The sequence below is a fragment of the Cynocephalus volans genome, chromosome 11 (assembly GCF_027409185.1).
Source record: "Cynocephalus volans isolate mCynVol1 chromosome 11, mCynVol1.pri, whole genome shotgun sequence".
Lineage (NCBI taxonomy): Eukaryota > Metazoa > Chordata > Mammalia > Dermoptera > Cynocephalidae > Cynocephalus > Cynocephalus volans.
Genome location: NC_084470.1, coordinates 45155529 through 45174184, shown reverse-complemented (window position 1 = coordinate 45174184; position 18656 = coordinate 45155529). Strand labels below are relative to the sequence as shown.

The 18656-nt window shown below is 37.2% G+C and overlaps 1 protein-coding gene across 1 annotated transcript in view; it reads right to left on the bottom strand.

Moving 5' to 3' along the window:
* Positions 1-18068, bottom strand: part of FBXL2 (F-box and leucine rich repeat protein 2) — a 100794-nt gene extending 82726 nt beyond the window's left edge. Inside the window, exons 1-2 of the mRNA XM_063113372.1 lie at positions 17606-18068; positions 6291-6387 (exon numbers count right to left, since the gene is read on the bottom strand). Of these exons, the coding sequence (XP_062969442.1) occupies positions 6291-6387; positions 17606-18068 (560 nt within the window). The remainder of the gene's footprint in view (positions 1-6290; positions 6388-17605) is intronic.
* Between the last annotated feature and the right edge of the window lie 588 nt (positions 18069-18656).

The window sequence follows — 18656 nt, the reverse complement described above, 5'->3', positions numbered from 1 at the left end:
TAACATAATTTTGAGTGAAAAACATTTCTCAGAAGATACCATATGTTTTCTTTACAAAGGTCAACAATAAAAAGTAAACATATTGTTTGGTAAAAATATATTTAAGATAAAATTATTTTTAAAAGCAACGAATCATAAATACAAAGCTCTTGATAACATTTTCTTGGCAGTGGGGAGGAGGATGGGGCAATATTCAATGGATATTCATTACATTATAAAATAAAGGAGGGCAATGTGTGGATCAGTAATGAAGTATATCATTAAACAAGAATTATAAGTAATCCACTTATGTGTAAGTAAAGTTTAAAAAGGAAAGAAAGCTACAGTAATCATCCCTGTACATAAGTATGCCTCAGTGTACTTTTGCAAAAATATGTTAGTAAATTACTAGAAATAAAATTTGTGAATATGTACATTAGCATTTTGAAAAATTTTCCCCAGTGGTCCTACAGAATGGCTACAACAGTTTGTATTGCCACCTAAAGTATCTCCTACCCCTTTGCCAAAACCTCGTATTATCAAACTTTTGGGTTCTGCCAATCTGACAGGTCATATCTCATCATTATTTTGACTTTGTATTTAAATATGCCCTAATTGGGCACATTTTTATACATTTATTGGCCCATTGTATTTCTTCCTTTGTTCATAGGCTCTTCAAACTGTTTTTCTAATAGAATGAATCTACCATATTCTTAATTTTTAAGAGTTTTTTCTTTGTACATTGAAGAATAAAGTCCTTGCTTATAATGAATATCTAATTATTTAACCCAACACTGTTCTACTCATCTTTGGTATGGTATATTTTGACATATTTTACTATTCATAGAGTCAAATTTATTAGTCTTTTCTGTCATAACTACAGAATGCAGTTTTTAAATGAACAGGTCTCTAACATAACTTTCCAGGGAGAAGGCTCTGGGGGCAGAATGTATCTAATTTCTATCCTTCCTATCTGTGGAGCTTTATCGGTGTTTCATGCCACTTCAATGTAGCTTAAAAAACCCAAAGGAATCATCAGAGTTTTAATGTACAAGCACAACCCCAATCTGAACCAAGGAAAATTTGCTTTTGCCATGATTTGGACTTAGGTGCCAACCTTAAAACAGTAAATAATAGTATATACAGTTAATGAAAATAAAGGGCAATTAAGCTTCTGCATCTGATTTCAACATACACATTCATTCAGTCCCACACTGCCTTGTGCAAAGTAAAAAACAACAAGAGCAAATAAACCAAAAAAAGCCTTTAGCAAAAAGGAAAAATCTATATAGGTGCTTAAACTTGAAACCGCAGTGTGTACCCCCAAAAGAGCATCTTGCCTGTTAGGCTGCCCTGGAATATATATTAGGCAGCAAGAATCACAGACAGGAGGTAGAAGCACCAGTCCTTGAAAAAGTCCATGGAGTGCTGAAATCAACCAGCAGGCAAGAACAGCCACTCAACGACACCCACAACAGGAACGAGCCCTTTACTGCACTGCTCGCCAACATCCCACAATTACACAGAAGCACTAGGTTGTACCATAATGATTCCAACGAAAATCACAATTATTTTTTTTTTTTTTTTTTTTTTTTTTTTTTTAAAAGATGACCGGTAAGGGGATCTTAACCCTTGACTTGGTGTTGTCAACACCACGCTCACCCAGTGAGCAAACCGGCCATCCCTATATGGGATCCGAACCCGCGGCCTCGGCGCTCCCAGCGCCACACTCTCCCGAGTGAGCCACGGGCTCAGCCCCAACAATTATTTTCACTTGTGGGTTTGTCTTACATATTTTAGATAAGGAAAATTTTAAAATTTATGTACTAGTCATTTTATAATTTCCCCTAGCATATTCAGAGCAATCAAATCTCCCTTCATCAAACCAACAAACACTATGAATATTTAATTTTGTCACGTATCCACATACGTTTAAAAAGAAAGAAAATTACATGATAATGGTGATTCAATTTTTTAAAGATGTGCCTAATTAAGTTTATCTCATTATTATTTATGATTAACAAGAGCTTTGTCTTCTCAGAATGTTTTAAACTATTTATCGCAGGTATCACTATCTCCTATAAGGTAGTTCAGGCGTGTTTTTACTTCATCATTAACATCTCAAAACAACCATAATAAAAATTGAAACTTAAGGTCAAACAAATTAATATTAAAATTTATAATCTGAGTTTTAGGCGAATATCCAACGCACATAAGACATCTTTTCTCAAAAGGGGATTGGTTTCTTCCAAAAGATTCTTTTTTTATAAAACAAAATTATCATCAGTTGTCACAACATCACCACTAATCTGTTTATGCCCTAGCACCTGTCAGTTTAATATAAGATGGTAATGTGCAGTTTCCATTGGGAATAAATTAGTCCAGTTTGATGAAATGAAGCATTGAAATTACATAGACTTACTTAATAATCAAGTTCTTTATTGAGGTATTTTTAGCAGGAGAATATGTTAAGATGCATATTGGAACAGCCTGATTTATCAGTTGTTAGCATTAAAACTGACTGCATTGTTAAACAGCACTTACTAAGTATTCAGGCACCTAAAATTGGTATTAATAATAGCTAACATTTATTTAATACTTATTAAGAGCCAGGTATGCTAACAACTGGCAACAACCCCATAAGGTAAGAACTATTACTATTCCTATTTTACAGATGGGGAAATTAAGGCCAAGAGAGTTAAGTAAGGTCACAGAACTAATAAATGAGAAGAGTTGAAATCTCAACCCAGAAAATCTGGCTCCAAAAGTAATATAGACAATAACGATGTGGACAAATATATGTAAAGACAATCCAACTTACTAAATAGATATAGATTGTAACGAATTAAACATTCTCGTTGTTAAACACATGATACAACAGACTCCCCAGAAACAGTAAAATTACAAGTTGTTTGTTGACCTGTTTGAAAGCTGGGAAGAAAAGGAAAAATTGTAAAAACTTGTTCAGTAACAAACTAAAAATGGGTAGTGGAAAGAATTCTCAAAACTAGCAGTAAAATGATCAGATGAAAACAGATTTTTCTGAATGGGTTCAAAGTGATATTAAAGAGATGAAAAGAAGCACATTATTCCAGGTTATGCTTTTTAATGAGTCCGAAGGGGCAGCTGAGGTTTCACTTGATGTGATCAGTAATGGAAGCTAGCTGAGAATTTAAGAGGGTGGTAACACATGCAGTCAAAAATGGCAGAAGAGAAAATGATCTGGACTGGAAGCAAATAAATCTATTACAAAGTCAAAGAATTCCCATCTACTGATGAAGACCAAAGGTGAACAGGAATTCAACAAGATCAGGAACAACAGTCTGCACTGGCACAAAGACGTCTACAATACGAAGTAAAAAGGTAAGCTTAGGGAAAACTGAAAGTATGAAGACATCATTTAACTGAGCAGAAAATAATCAAGACTTCAGCTCCATGCAGCAGGGACTTTGTTGCACTCACTATAGTGGAATTAACCAATGATGAAGATGGCTGCTTAGATAACCTGGTTCAAACTCTTCTTCAAAGTTTTGCTTAGAGGGCCGGCCCGTGGCTCACTCGGGAGAGTGCGGTGCTGATAACACCAAGGCCCCGGGTTCGGATCCCATATACGGATGGCCGGTTCGCTCACTGGCTGAGCGTGGTGCTGACAACACCAAGTCAAGGGTTAAGATCCCCTTACCGGTCATCTTTAAAAAAAAAAAAAAAAAAAGTTTTGCTTAGAAAGGGTGGCTAGGAATGGGGAGAGCTACTATTACCGAGAATAGAAAGTCTGAAAATAAGATGGCAGAAATGATTTAAAGGCAAAAAAAACCCTTTTTTTAAGTTGAAATACCATGATTGGCTAGAGTTAATTTTGAGACTCACAAGTCAGAGAAGACCGGTATTGGCAGTACCTTAAAATTTAAGTTCCCCTAACAGACTCCAAAATAAGAACAGAAGTAGGAAATGTAACTCTGTGAAGAGACATGTTACGAACATTTGCTCTCAAATGGCAATTCCTTCTGAGAAACAATCTATGTATGAGCCTTATGGCATGATTCAAAAGCTATAACTAGTGATGACAACCTCCAGGATTTTTAACTGCTGGGTCCATCGTGGGTCTTTAAAAGAACTGAAATTTCTAAGACTGCACTTCACAAATCACACTACTATATAAAGTGATATAATTCTTTACTTTTATTTTTAGTTTTTTAGTATCAGCAGATACAATTGCTCCGTGGCATAGTAGAGTATAAAAGCCAACTCTATCAGAAGGGAAAAAATATTAAGTTGGTAACCTTGAATACAGATAGTAGCAGTATTCATGAGAAGTGTGGAGTTCAATCACACTCTAGTGTTGAATGACTAATAAGGTTCTGCCTGAAGCTGGTTATGATTCCCCAGGGTAAGAATGCCATATTCAGATTACAGCTTGATGCCTGTGCTACAGAAATGTTCAGACTGTGGTTGGCAGCGTTGCATAATTCTAGGGGACACCATCCACATTGTAGTCTGTGTGGATGGCGTCCCCTGCAGTTGTATAGTGACAACCTGCCCATCATAACCCAGACGTATTGGTCCTAACAGCTTACTGTGCCTTACAGGTTTATGTGGTAAACACAAATTCCTTTCATGTCACGATTTTTTTACTTTAAAATGGTCTAAAGTCTGGCCAGTTAGCTCAGTTGGTTAAAAGCACAGCCCTGTAATACCAAAATCAAGGGTTCAGATTTCTGTACCCACCAGCTGCCAATAAAATGGTCTAAAGAATATTCTCTCTTATCCAAACAAATATTTCTTTTATTTATTTTTTAATTTAAACATAATTGATTGTACATATCTGTGGGGTACCACATTGAATGCCAATGCCTATGTGCAATATGTGATGCTTGAATAAGGAAACTAGTATATTCAACATTACACAATGAGTATTTGTTTTCTTGGCACAAAATATAATTGATATTTCTCATATGATCCTACCTTAGTTAATTTTCTTTTTTTTTTTTAACTGAGTAGAATGAGTTCATGATAACAGCATCAAACAATACCCAATAACTAAGTAAACATGAAACACCATCTGAAGCCCCTGAAATGTGATCACCATTACAAAGAAGCTAAGTCCTTACCCCGTTTCTGACTCAAGGAAAAAAATCCTAACATAGTGATGACAGCAAAGATGAGTAATCTGTGGCATTTACAGAGTGACTCTGTGATGAACTCAGGAAGAAATGAAAATAATTACTCTTAATATTTAAACAAAAATCATACTCACTTACCAAATGTTAAGATGAGATTTAGTACAGCCAGGGATTGGTGGCATCTGGTCAATCTCTTATTGTATCTCAGTATTTCTCATGGAATATTAAAAGTGTTCCATGGCAAATAACAGTTCCATGAAATGCCACAACTACCCAACTTGGAGCATCACCATGCATATTAGCCTATTAAGGCTCTGAGAAGTCTTATAACAAAAAAAAAATTGGTCTTGTTAACCTAGTGTCCCTCACAATTATTTGATCACAGAATCTGTTTTTGTTTGTTTGTTTGTTTTGTGGAATAAAGTGATATGAGAAACAGAGTTTGGGAAATGCCAAAGGTTACCATGTAAACATGTGTTAGTTATTTGTAAAGAATTAAAATATAAAATATAACAACACCCCAAACTAAAATTCAATTTCTTTTGATGACTGCAGAATACTAAAGAAAACTGCAGTGCATCAGGGTCAACAAATGTAGGTTGATAGCTTTACTAGGTAAAATGACAACCAAAATAACATTTACTGTATATTTAGAGATGCCAGAAATAAAAGACAAAAAACCTGTTTTATATTACTCACTGTCACTTAGCACATACTTCTCATAAAATGAACAAAAACATCAATATTTGGGGATGGCAGCATTTTAAGTGCTAAGAACATATCATAACTGTATTCATTTTTTGTACTTATTTAAAACTGATTTGTCAGAAAACATCTAAAATTCCATGACTTCAGGAGCTCACAACCTTAGCAATAATCTCTCCTCATATTGACTACGTTATGATTATCTACTGATACCAAAACAATGGCACCTACTGAAGATTATTACAATACTTACCACATTACAAAAAGAATCCAGACCAATGCTATGTACATACTTAGTACATTCTGGATTAGACCAAGTAAAATTTAACAACAAGCTGAACAGCATTCTATAAAACAAAAACAAAAAGTCAGTTAGGCTAATTCTGTCTTTCTATGCTATGGACTCACAGTGAGAAAGAAGATAGTCTTGGAACTTGGTGACTGAATCAAATCTGAACTCTTTACCTAAAATTTATCTACACTTACCTTAAGAGAAGTTCTTTGGGTAACTTTTTGTTAATAAGACCTTCATCATTGTTTGAGAAAACCTGGAAAGAAAAAAAAGGGACGTTATGAAAATGTCCTTCAATCAATATGAAAAAAAAAGTTACACGTTTTATACTAAACCAGAACACTCTCAATCACTATCCTATAGATGGAATGATACTAATTTCATGAAGCCACACACTCCAATGTTGAGGGGTATAAATTATTTTATATCACTGTCTGATAAAAATGGCAACATAAAGCCATGTGTATACTACATTGTTTTGGAGGTTCTAGACAAGACAATTAGACAAGAAAAAGATATAAAAGGCATCCAGATTGGAAAGAAAGAAGTAAAACAATCTCTATTCACAGATAACATAATTCTGTATAGAAAAAATTCTAAAAATCTGCCAAAAATCAATTGGAATTTATCAAGGAGTTCAGCAAGTTTACAGGATACAATATACAAATATACAATGCATTTATACGAAAATAAATTGTATGTCCACACACAACCTAAAAATAAACTTAAGAAAATAATCCTACTTATAACAGCATGATAATAAATAAAATACTTGAAAATAAATATAACAAAAGAAGAGCAAAGACTTCCATATTGAAAATCTGTGTAAAACATTGCTGAGAAAAATTAAAGAAGACTTAAATAAATTGAAAGATAGCCATGTTCATTAATTGGAAGACTTAATAGCATTATGTTAGCAACACCTCCCAAACTAATCCATAGATTTAATGTGATCCCTATCAAAATCCCAGCTGCCTTTTTTTTTTAAAACAAAAATTGACAAGCTGATCTTAAAATTCATATGAAAATCCAAGTGACTCAGAATAGCTAAAATAATCTTGAAAAAGAAAAACAAAGTTGGAGGACTCAAACTTCCTGATTTCAAAACACTGTGGCACTGGCATTAGGGTATAGACATATAGATCAAAGGAATAGAATCGAGAGTTCAGAAATAAACTCTTAAACTTACAGGCAATTGATTTAAATGGTAAAAGAGTACTCTTTTCAAGAATGGTATCAGCCATCTAACCCCAGTTAGGATGGCTAAAATCCAAAAGACTATGAACGATAAATGCTGGCAAGGTTGCGGAGAAAAAGGAACTCTCATACATTGTTGGTGGGACTGCAAAATGGTGCAGCCTCTATGGAAAATGGTATGGAGGTTCCTCAAACAATTGCAGATAGATCTACCATACGACCCAGCTATCCCACTGTTGGGAATATACCCAGAGGAATGGAAATCATCAAGTCGAAGGTATACCTGTTTCCCAATGTTTATCGCAGCACTCTTTACAATAGCCAAGAGTTGGAACCAGCCCAAATGCCCATCATCAGATGAGTGGATACGGAAAATGTGGTACATCTACACAATGGAATACTACTCAGCTATAAAAACGAATGAAATACTGCCATTTGCAACAACATGGATGGACCTTGAGAGAATTATATTAAGTGAAACAAGTCAGGCACAGAAAGAGAAATACCACATGTTCTCACTTATTGGTGGGAGCTAAAAATTAATATATAAATTCACACACACACACACACACACACACAAACCGGGGGGGGGGGGGGGGGAAGAAGATATAACAACCACAATTACTTGAAGTTGATACGACAAGCAAACAGAAAGGACATTGTTGGGGGGGAAGGGGGGAGGGAGAAGGGAGGGAGGTTTTGGTGATGGGGAGCAATAATCAGCCACAATGTATATCGACAGGGCCGACGCCATGGTGCACTCGGGAGAGTGCGGCGCTGGGAGCGCAGCGACGCTCCCGCCGCGGGTTCGGATCCTATATAGGAATGGCGGGTGCACTCACTGGCTGAGTGCTGGTCACGAAAAAGGCAAAAAAAAAAAAAAAAAAAAAAGCTCAATATTACTAAGCATCAGGGAAACGCAAATCAAAAAAACCACACTGAGATTTCATCAATCTCCCCTGTTAGACTGACCATTATCAAAAAGACAGAGGATAACAAATGCTGGCAATGATGTGGAGAAAGGGGAACTCTTCTACACTCCTGGTGGGACTGTAAGTTAGTGCAGCCATTATAGAAAACAGTATGAAGGTTTCTCAAACAATTATAGATAAAACTGCCATATAATCTAGCAATCCCACTATTGGGTGTACACCCAAAAGAATGGAAATCATCATGTCGAAGGGATACCTGCACTCCCATGTTTATCACAGCTCTATTTACAACAGCCAAAAAAAACAAATGTCTATCAACAGATGACTGGATAAGGAAAATGTGGTATACATTCACAATGGAATAGTACTCGGCCATAAAAAAAAAAAAAATGTATATCGACAAAATAAAATTAAAAATAAATAAATAAATAAATAAATAAATAAAATTAAAAAAAAGAATGGTATCAGGACAACTGGATGTCTACATGCAAAACAAAGAAGTTGGACCCCTACCTCACACTATATAAAAAAAATTTAATTCAAAATGGATCAGAGACCTAAACAAATATACAAGCTAAAACTACATATAACCCCGAGAAGAAAACAATATAAATCTTCATGACCTTGAATTATGCAATGGTTTCTTAGATATGATACCTAAAGCACAGCAACCAAAGAAAAAATAAACTGGACTTTGTCAAAATTAAAAATCTTTTGCTTCAAAGGATATATCATCAAGAAAGTGAAAAGAAAACCCCAAATATATGAGAAAATATTTGCAAATCACATATCTGACAAGGGACTTGTATCCAGAATATGTGAAGAACTCCCACAACTCAATAAAAAAAAAAAATACCCCCCAAAAAATTCCCAATTAAAAAACTGGCAAAGGATTTGAATAGACATCTCTGCAAAGAAGATATGCAAATTGCCAGTATACACGAGATGTTTAACACCATTTCATTAGAGAAGTGTAAGTCAAAACCACAGTGAAATGCTCCACATCCATAAGGATGGCTAAAATAAAGAAGACAGATATTAACTAGCAATGGCAAACATGGAAAAATTGGAACCCTCATACACTGACAGTAGGAATGTAAAATGGTATAGCCTCTTTGGAAAATGGTCTGGCATTTCCTCAAAGATTAAACATAGAGTTACCTAATTACCCAGAAATTTTACTTGTAAGTTAATACTCAAAAGAAGTGAAAACATATGTCCATACAGAAACTTGTACATGAATGTTTATAGCAGCATTATTCACAACAGCCAAATAGTGTAAACAAATTCAAAACAAATGCCCACCAGCTGATGAAAGGATAAACAAAATGTGGTATAACCATACAATGGAATACTATTCAGCAATAAAAAGGACTGAAGTATTAATACATGTTACAACAAGAATAAGCCTTAAAAGTGTTGTTACTGAAAGAAGACAGACACACAAGGCCACATACTGTATGATTCCATCTACATTAAATGTCCAGAAAAGGTACATCCATGGAGACAGAAAATGAGGTAGTGGTTGCCTAGGGCTGACAAGTGCCTGCTAATGGGGATGGGGTTTCTTTTTGCAGTTATAAAAATATTCTTGAATTACACAGTTATGATGAGCACATAGCTTGATGAACATGCTAAATCCCACTGAACTGTACATTATAAGTGGGTGAAATTTCCAGTATTTATCAATTTTTTAAAATGGTTTTAAAAAATGCATCATAATCCACCAAAGCAAACTGCAGAAGTAGAAATAATGACATAAATAATACCCTACATTTATTTTCAAAGTAGTTTCAGTAATGAGTACAGTGATGTGTATGGGAGAGACTGATTTTAAGTGCCTATTGTATTCCAAGCTCCAGTAAGCACTGTTAGATGAATTAGCTAAATTATCTCATTTAATCTTTTTCTAGTTCCTTGAGGTATAAAGTTATTGATTTGAGATCTTTCTTCTTTTTCGATCTAGGTATTTTCAACTATAAATTTCCCAGGGAGCACTGCTTTCACTGCATCCTGTAAGTTTTGATAGGCTGTGTTTTCATTTTCATTCATCTCAAAGTATTTTAAAAATCCTTTGCAACTTTTTTCACCCATTGATTAAGAATGTGTTGTTAATTTCCATGTATTTATGAATTTTCCAGTTTTCCCTCTGTTATTGATTTCTAGTTTTATTTCACTGTGGTCAGAGAAGATACTTTGTATTGTTTCAGTCTTTTGAAATTTATTGATACTTGTTTTGTGCCCTAACATAAGGTCCATCCCGAAGAATGTTCCATGTGCACTTCAGAAGAATGTATATTCTGCTGTGGTTGTGTGAAGTGTTCTGCATATTCTGTTAGGTCTAGTTGGTTTATAGTGTTGTTCAAGTCTTCTAATTCCTTACTGTTCTTTTGTCTAAATGTTCTGTTATTGAAAGTATGGTACTAAAGTCTCCAACTAGTCTTGGGAGTGGCAGTGAATGACACCATGACAAATTTCATGTATCTCAAAAGTCAGAAGAATGGGCTTATTTTCTGTCATTACAAACACCAGTGAATCAAAGTTACAAGATTTCAACTCAACACAGGGGAAAAACTTTCTAACAATTAGAACAGCCCATAGTAGAATGCTCTACTCCTTGAAGCTCCATCCACAGGTAGAGGCCACAGAATCGGGAACGTCAGAGAAAGGAATCTCTTCTTCAGTGAGAGATATGACTAGGAAGCTTCTAAGGACCAAATCAAATTTACTAAAAAAGTCTATAATCGGATTCTGCCACTTACACCTTTGTAACCTCGGGCATGTCATTTAGTTTTTTATGTCATAGTTTCCTCTTCTACAATAATGGATACCTGCCACAGATGGTCCCTAACTTACCATTTTCTGACTTTACAATGGGTTTACTTAGACATAACCCCATCATAAGTCAAAGAGTTCCTTACAACTTACAGTAAGGTTATGGTTTCTACTGAATGTGTATTGCTTTTGCACCATCATAAAGTCAAAAAATTGTAAGCCAAAACATCATAAGTGAGAGACCATCTGCCATGTTGCCAGAATTAAATGCATTTTTGACTTACAATATTTTCAACTTACAATGGGTTCATCATAACCCCATCATAAGTCAAGGAGCATCTGTATCTTACTTCTACTATATACCCAACAATACACTGTTATTATTTCTGCTCTATATAGTCCATTTTTTTTTGCATAAATGTATGCATAAAAGAATATGTTAAAGGTCCCTTACATTTACCCATATATTTATCTTTCCTTATGTAATTTATTCCTTTCTTTAGATCTGAGCTTCCTTTATTATGACTTCCCTTCAGTATGAAAAACTTCTTTTCACATTTCTTGCTACGTAGGTCTGGTGTAAAAACGTCTTTGCTTCTGTCTGTCAAGAAATGTCTTTATTTCACCTTAATTTTTGATACAGAATTCCAGGGTAGTAGATTTTCTTTTTTTTTTTTTTTTTTTTTTTTTTTTAAGATTTGGGTTTTTGGGTTTGTTTTTTTTTTAACTTTATAAAGGTATTCCATTGTCCTCTGTGGAGTGTACTAACATTAATAAAGCAAATTATTTCATAGGGCCTAGCTTCCAAAGCCCTGTAGTTTCAGGTATAGACTTTTTAGAATTACACATAGAAATGTTAAGCTTGAGAAAGACAAAAAACTTTCACCAGGCTAAAGTCTCTGCTGTAGATAACGAATTGTAACACAACAAAATTGCTGGCTCCAAGGGTAGATGTCCTTGGTGCAGCCAAACCTAAAGATTGTTGCCATGACAACTATCTTATTGTTCTTTTGTAACCACCTATGTTCCTTTTCTGTAACTTTCCTGTCTGAAGAGTAAATACTGGAGTTCAGTGTTAATTTTCTGAGGAGGAATGCCTTTCTCTTGAGGGTTCCTGGAAATTAACCCCTTCAGGGCTTCTCACTGCTCAGAAGAAATGGGCTTTGAGTAATCCTTTGCATCTCCATCACCTTGGGAGAGGTGACAGTCCTCTGACCTGCATTGTTTCTGATGTCAGTTATCATTCATATTATTGCCCCCCTTTATGTAATTTTTCTCTTCTACCTCCTTTTAAGATTTCCTGTATAGGGGCCGGCCCGTGGCTCACTCGGGAGAGTGCGGTGCTGATAACACCAAGGCCCCGAGTTCGGATCCCATATAGGGATGGCCGGTTCGCTCACTGGCTGAGCGTGGTGCTGACAACACCAAGTCAAGGGTTAAGATCCCCTTACCGGTCATCTTTTAAAAAAAAAAAAAAAAAAAAAAGATTTCCTGTATAAAAATCTTTGATTTTCAGAAATCTGAATATAATGTACCTGAGTTTAGACTTCTTTGTGTTTATACTCCTTAAGATTTGCTGACCTTCTTGGATAACTGGGTTGGTATCTACCATCAATTTTGGAAATTTCTTCACAATTATCTCATCAGATATCTCCTCTATCCCTGCTCTCCCTGTTCTCCTTCTTGGACTCTAATTACATGTATGTTAGACAATTTGATATTGTCCCACGGATCTTTAATGATGATTTCTATTGATCTGTCATTGAGTTTACTGATGTTTTCTTCTTGCTGTATCCAGTCTGCTATTAAGCCCATCAACTGAATGAACTGTAAGATATCTATAGCCCCCTCTTCTTCTCACCTCTCTCCTCCCCCACCCCTCATTCTCACTGCCAGCTGGGGAGTTGTCTCTGCTCTCCAGTAGCACCCTCTACTTTCTATGTCTTGGGGAGATCTCTATCCTGTTACCCTGACTCTACCTTCTGAAAGGCTATTGCCTTGTCCACAGTAAAACTGGGATAGCCATAGAGGGATTTTTCTCAGCTCTCCTGCCATGCCCTGAGCATGTGGCATCCCAGGCTTACAAAAGGCCCCTAGTGCATCAGAGGGATTTATATTAACTTTCCTGCCCTGCCCCCAGCTTTCAGCAGGCTCCACCTACCTCAGGGGGATCATTCTAACTCTCTTTCCTTCCCCTAGCCTCCAAACTCCTAGTCTTATGCACTCATTGAAGGCCCACGGGAAAGAGTGGGCAGGTAGGTGCAGCCTTGCTCTGGAGCTAGGGCTCTTCAGGATTCCAAATTGTCACTCCAGCACACATACAGTCAATACAAGTTTAGCTGATTTCTCTGTAACTCTGCGGCAGATTTAGCTTCCTCCTGCTATTCCACCATGGAATAAAGTATCTACGTGTCTCTCTTTTTTTTTTTTTTTTTTTCCTATGAAGGGCTCCTTACTTTCTGAATTTCAGTTTGTTTAGATTTCTTTGTGTCCTCAGTTCTCTGGTAGGTTTTTAAAGAACTATGATTTTGTAGCTTCTCCAGCTTTTATCTTCAATGGGGTGGGAGTGATAATGTCTAACTGTTGCAACTTTCAATGTCCTAACAGAAAGTGGAAGTCTTTATTACCCTTTCTGATAGAAGAATAACAAAGTTGGAGAAAGTTCAGAGTTAAAAAACAGAAAAACTACAATTTAAACTTACTTCTCCTAACTCCAAGTTTAGGGTTCTTTGTACTATACAACAGGTAGTAAAGGCTGCTTGACTGTGGGCAAGTCATATAACCTCTCAGTATTTCCAGTTGGTAAATGGAAGGGATTGTACTAGATAATCTAAAAAGTCTCTTCCAATTCTAATACTCCAACGTTCAATGAAGTCTGTGTTTTTAAAATGCGTACCATTACACTGTTTCCGAGAGCATAACTGTGTGGTAAGTCACTTCAGATGTCTGATAAGGATCTCAATTTATCAAATCTAAAACCAACTCCTACTTGCCTCATCTCTACCCCAAACTTGCTCCTCTCACAGTGTTCTCAGTAAATGAGAGAACAGCTGATGTAGACACTGCACATGGTAGAGGTGACACTCAAAGTGAGGCAGGGAAGGCAGCAGTGGAAGTGTAGGTTAACCCATAGCTGTCCATATCTGAGCTTTGATTGTCTGCACTGAAAGAAAAAGAGCCAAGTAAATCCTGCAGGATGTCATTAGACATCATTGTAATAGAGTCTGTCATAAAATTTTAAAAGACCCTGCTGGCTCAGCTGATAAGACATTGAGGCTCTTAATCTTGGTGTAGTACATTTGTGTCAGGTACTGGACAACTAATCTTTAGTTTGGAAGAAAGCCATGGTGTAATGGTTAAGATCCCAGACTTCAGAGACAGACTGGTGGAATTCAAATCCTGGCTCTGCCACTCACCAATGTGATCTTGGACAATTTGCCTACTCAATCTAGGCCTATTAAATAAGTATAATAATGTCAATCTCATAGAAATGTTGGAAAAACTAGAGGAGATAAATGTGATCAGCCCAGAGCTGGGCACAAAGGAGAGCTCCATGAAATAGAGCGATTGTTCTAACTACTAAAAATTACTCCCCACCCCGACAACAATGCAGACAAAAAGGAGACCAACATTGTCAAGAGTAGGAAAATTAATATAGAGAGAAATCTCTGATTTTCATCTATCCATTAACATAGATCTCATTATGTAAGTTCTCTTAACTATACCATGTGATGGCAAAGAGAACAAAACTGGCTGTAAAGCTTGAAATAAGAAAATCACTTTAATATGAAAAACAATTACATATTTTACTGTGAAGTTTCCTTCCATCTTGTTTGTGCTTCCCAATACCTCTTACAATTCCTAACCACAGACAAATACAGAAAGGGAAGTGCCAAAATAGGAGGTAAGTCCAAGTGAATAAATTAAAATGGGAAAACTATTTGATACAATGTTATAATTTCCAAAAAATAAGTCTGCCTTAGAAACTAAAGTATTAAACAATAACAAAAACTTGATGACAAGTATAGAAATTCCAATATATATTTTGTTCCATATGAATTAAAATTAAACAATTATGTGATGCGCTTTTTTTTTTTGGTAATAATTGTAGAATATAAAACTAAAATAAATCAAAAAATTATTATTAGGAAAGCCTCAGAAAATCTTTCTTTTGAACACTGCCTTCATCCCCCACATCTAAAAGGGTTTATGTAAAACACTTGTCTTTGGATTCACAAAAAGCAGATGCCAATTCCTGAAGACAAACTGGTGACAGGAGAAACAATGCTATTACAGCTATGAGTATGAACCCTGATCTAATTCATGTGCCTTCATTAATTCCTTTCCATTTTAACTTTGTGAAAGAGAGGAAGGAAAAAGGAGAGAGAAGGCTAGATGTGTCTATTTTGTCCAATAGCTTCTAACCCAATGCCAGGAACAACAAAATAGAAGTCATTCATGAATGCCCCAAAACATTAAAGTCCAAATAAGAAAGAAAACTAATTTCCTAACATGAATATGGCATATATATTGAGGAACAACATAATGATACACTATATATTACAGAACAATCCAGTGATTCCATAAGCAAAGTTCTGAGACGAACTGCCTGGTTTTGAAACCTGTCTCAATTTATCCCCTGAGTGACCTGGACAAGTTACTTTACTGCTCTGTGCCTCAGTTTCCTCATCTCTAAATTGGGGAAATGGTATTTTCCTCACAGGATAGTTCTGACAGTTTAAGACACACTTAGATAAATGCTTTACATACAGAATATACACAATAAATGCTAGCTTTCAATATTTTTATAGAGGCAGTAGAAACAAAGGACTTCATTGAAGAAATTTTCATTGAGAAATAGTTAAGCAGAGTTCCCTAATTAATGTGCAAAGTCATTTACAACAGCTACTAAAATTGTATGTTTATTTCTATTTTATTTACTTATTTAAAAGATGACCGGTAAAGGGATCTTAACCCTTGGCTTGGTGTTGTCAGCACCACGCTCTCCCAAGTGAGCTAACTGGCCATCCCTACATAGGGATCTGAACCCGTGGCCTTGGTGTTATCAGTACCACACTCTCCCAAGTGAGCCAACCGGCCATCCCTATATAGGGATCCAAACCCATGGCCTTGGTGTTATCAGCACCACACTCTCCCAAGTGAGCAACAGGCTGGCCCTAAAGTTGTATGTTTAGATTCAGGCATTAAATGAACTGTAATGGGATCTTGAATACAGTTGTGGGGATTACATAGGCAGCCTCTTCATTCCTCCCTCTCCTATAACACAACCATTCCCCACTTATGTTGAAGTCTAGGCATCTTATCACCCAATTAATTAATCCCCTTCTATGAGTTAAATTCTTAGTGCTTAAAGACATACAAAAAGCAAAGCATTTCTAAGTTCAGCAAAGCAACCACTAGTACAAGAAATCTAGAGTAAGCAAAACTCTAAAATTCACAGTTGTGAATCATTGCAGACTGTGGATCAGGATGGAAGGGGTGGAAGAAGAAAAAGCAAAATGGACAACAGTAGGAATATGAAACTTCAGAGAGCTGTGAAAATTTATTTCCTGGATATTCTTCCCTTCTTCTTGCCATAATTATAGGTGCTTTTCTCACATATAACATATAAAAGTAAATCACTGCAACATTTAAAACACTTAGATTTTTGTAAAATTCGCTTTCCGAAACACTTCCCAGCTCCATTAGTCATTTTAAAACAATTCAGAATTTAAAAGAAACACAAAATAAAGATGACATTAATGTGTGGGTTATGTTCTGTCCCTGCTATCAACAGCCCACACTCTTGGAAATTGTTTTTCCAGAGTCAATGAAAGATCAGACCACCCACCTTCTCTTACCACCATCCTTTTCCTTAGTCATTAAGAAAAAACAAGAGCCAGCCAGGGTTCTAAATGGCATTTTATTTTTCCTCCAGAAGGTCAACTAGCACTTGGGCAGCACCCTGCATTCTCAGCTCATCGGCACTTCCACCGAGCCTTACAGACAATCCCCACTGAATTACGGTTAAAAAACAAACAAACAAAAACTGTTTCTTAAAACTACGCATTTCTCTGTTACCACCCCCTGCCCACACACCCCCTCAAATATTCTATACCAAGGGTGTGTCCCCAAGCAGAAAGTCCAGCACCCCTCTTCTTTTACACCCCTTGGAGGCCTCTGGAGAAACCATACCGTTGCTTGGCAATTCCTTAAATCTTGCCTACTCAAGCCACCACCTTTTTAAAAAACGAGCTCAATAGATGCCAGGTGGTATTCCCATACCCTCTTAAGTTTACTGAACAAAGGTACTGATTTCCTAAGACGTTTACAATCCCTTAGAGAGAGTGCTATACTCAGAAAAAACCCTCCAGCTTAATGCTCCCCATTTTTAAAAAAGGAGGGGGTCTCCAAAATTACAAATTTAAATTTCCACATGCTAAAAAAACTACCAGAATGAATTTGAAAGAAATACATATTATGTATTCTACTATTTATATATAATTGCATAGAAATAAGACTGGAAGCACATACACTGCAATATAGTGTAAATATAAATATTATATATATATATATATTTTTTTTTTTTTTTTTTTAAACCACACCCTCCCTGGGTGGCTTTTCGGACTCCCTCGAGCCAAAAAGCATCACGCCATCCGGCGGCCCACTCGGTGGGGGTCCGGGCTGTGAACCAACCAGCAGCAGAGAAGGCTGCGTCGCGGTCGCCCCCCGGGCAGGAGGGCGCTCCGGATCACCCAGGGTGTCTCTCCCCGGGGCCCGCCCAGCCGTGCCCTGCCCAGCCCAACCCAACAGTCCCGCAGGCCGCGGCCGGGTCTCTACGCGACCCCAGCACTGCCCGCCTGCCCCTAACAGGAGGCCGCGCGGGGACCCGGTCCGGGCGGGAGAGGGCGGGGCTGCCGGGCCAGCACGGGCCCCAGACTCACCATGGCCGAAGAGCCGCGAGCGCGCCCACAGCTGCGAGTCACACGGCGCCGGCGACGCCCGTTGTCCTGGTGACGCTAGTCGGGCGCCCCGCCCCATCACCAAGGTGGGCTCGGAGGCTGCCATTGGCGGCCGGCGGGCACGTGACCCCGAGGGGCGGTGCCCTTTGGAGCGCCCACCCGTCTCCCCAGCTCTTGGGCGTCTTCGCCTCTCCTACCTTGCGTCGGGTCCACCCTCAGCGTTATCACCTTGACGGCCTCACCTGACATATGACCCAGCTGAAAGAGACCTTCATGGGTTATCTTTATTTAAAAGCCAAATTACACAGGTAATACGCGATTATTGAAGACATTTGAGATTACTGATAACAAAAATTTAAAAGAATGCAACTACACTGAATCCAGCACCTGAGATGGCTGCTGGTCATGGTCCAATCTGCTTCCAAGCTTTCAACGAATTACATATTACAGCATATTGTATCCTTTAAAATGGAGGCAAACCGTACACTTTTCAATAATCTAATTTTTTTCAATTAAAAATTATCTTTGCATGCCAATTCATGGAATAGCATTGTATTCATAGCCTCTGATTTATTAAATCAACCAGTAATTTGTTGGATGCTTTTAATATGGTCAAAGGGAACTTTAGATATCCCCAAATCCAACCCATTAACTCTATGAAGAAGAAACATACTCAGCAGCCGACCTGACATCT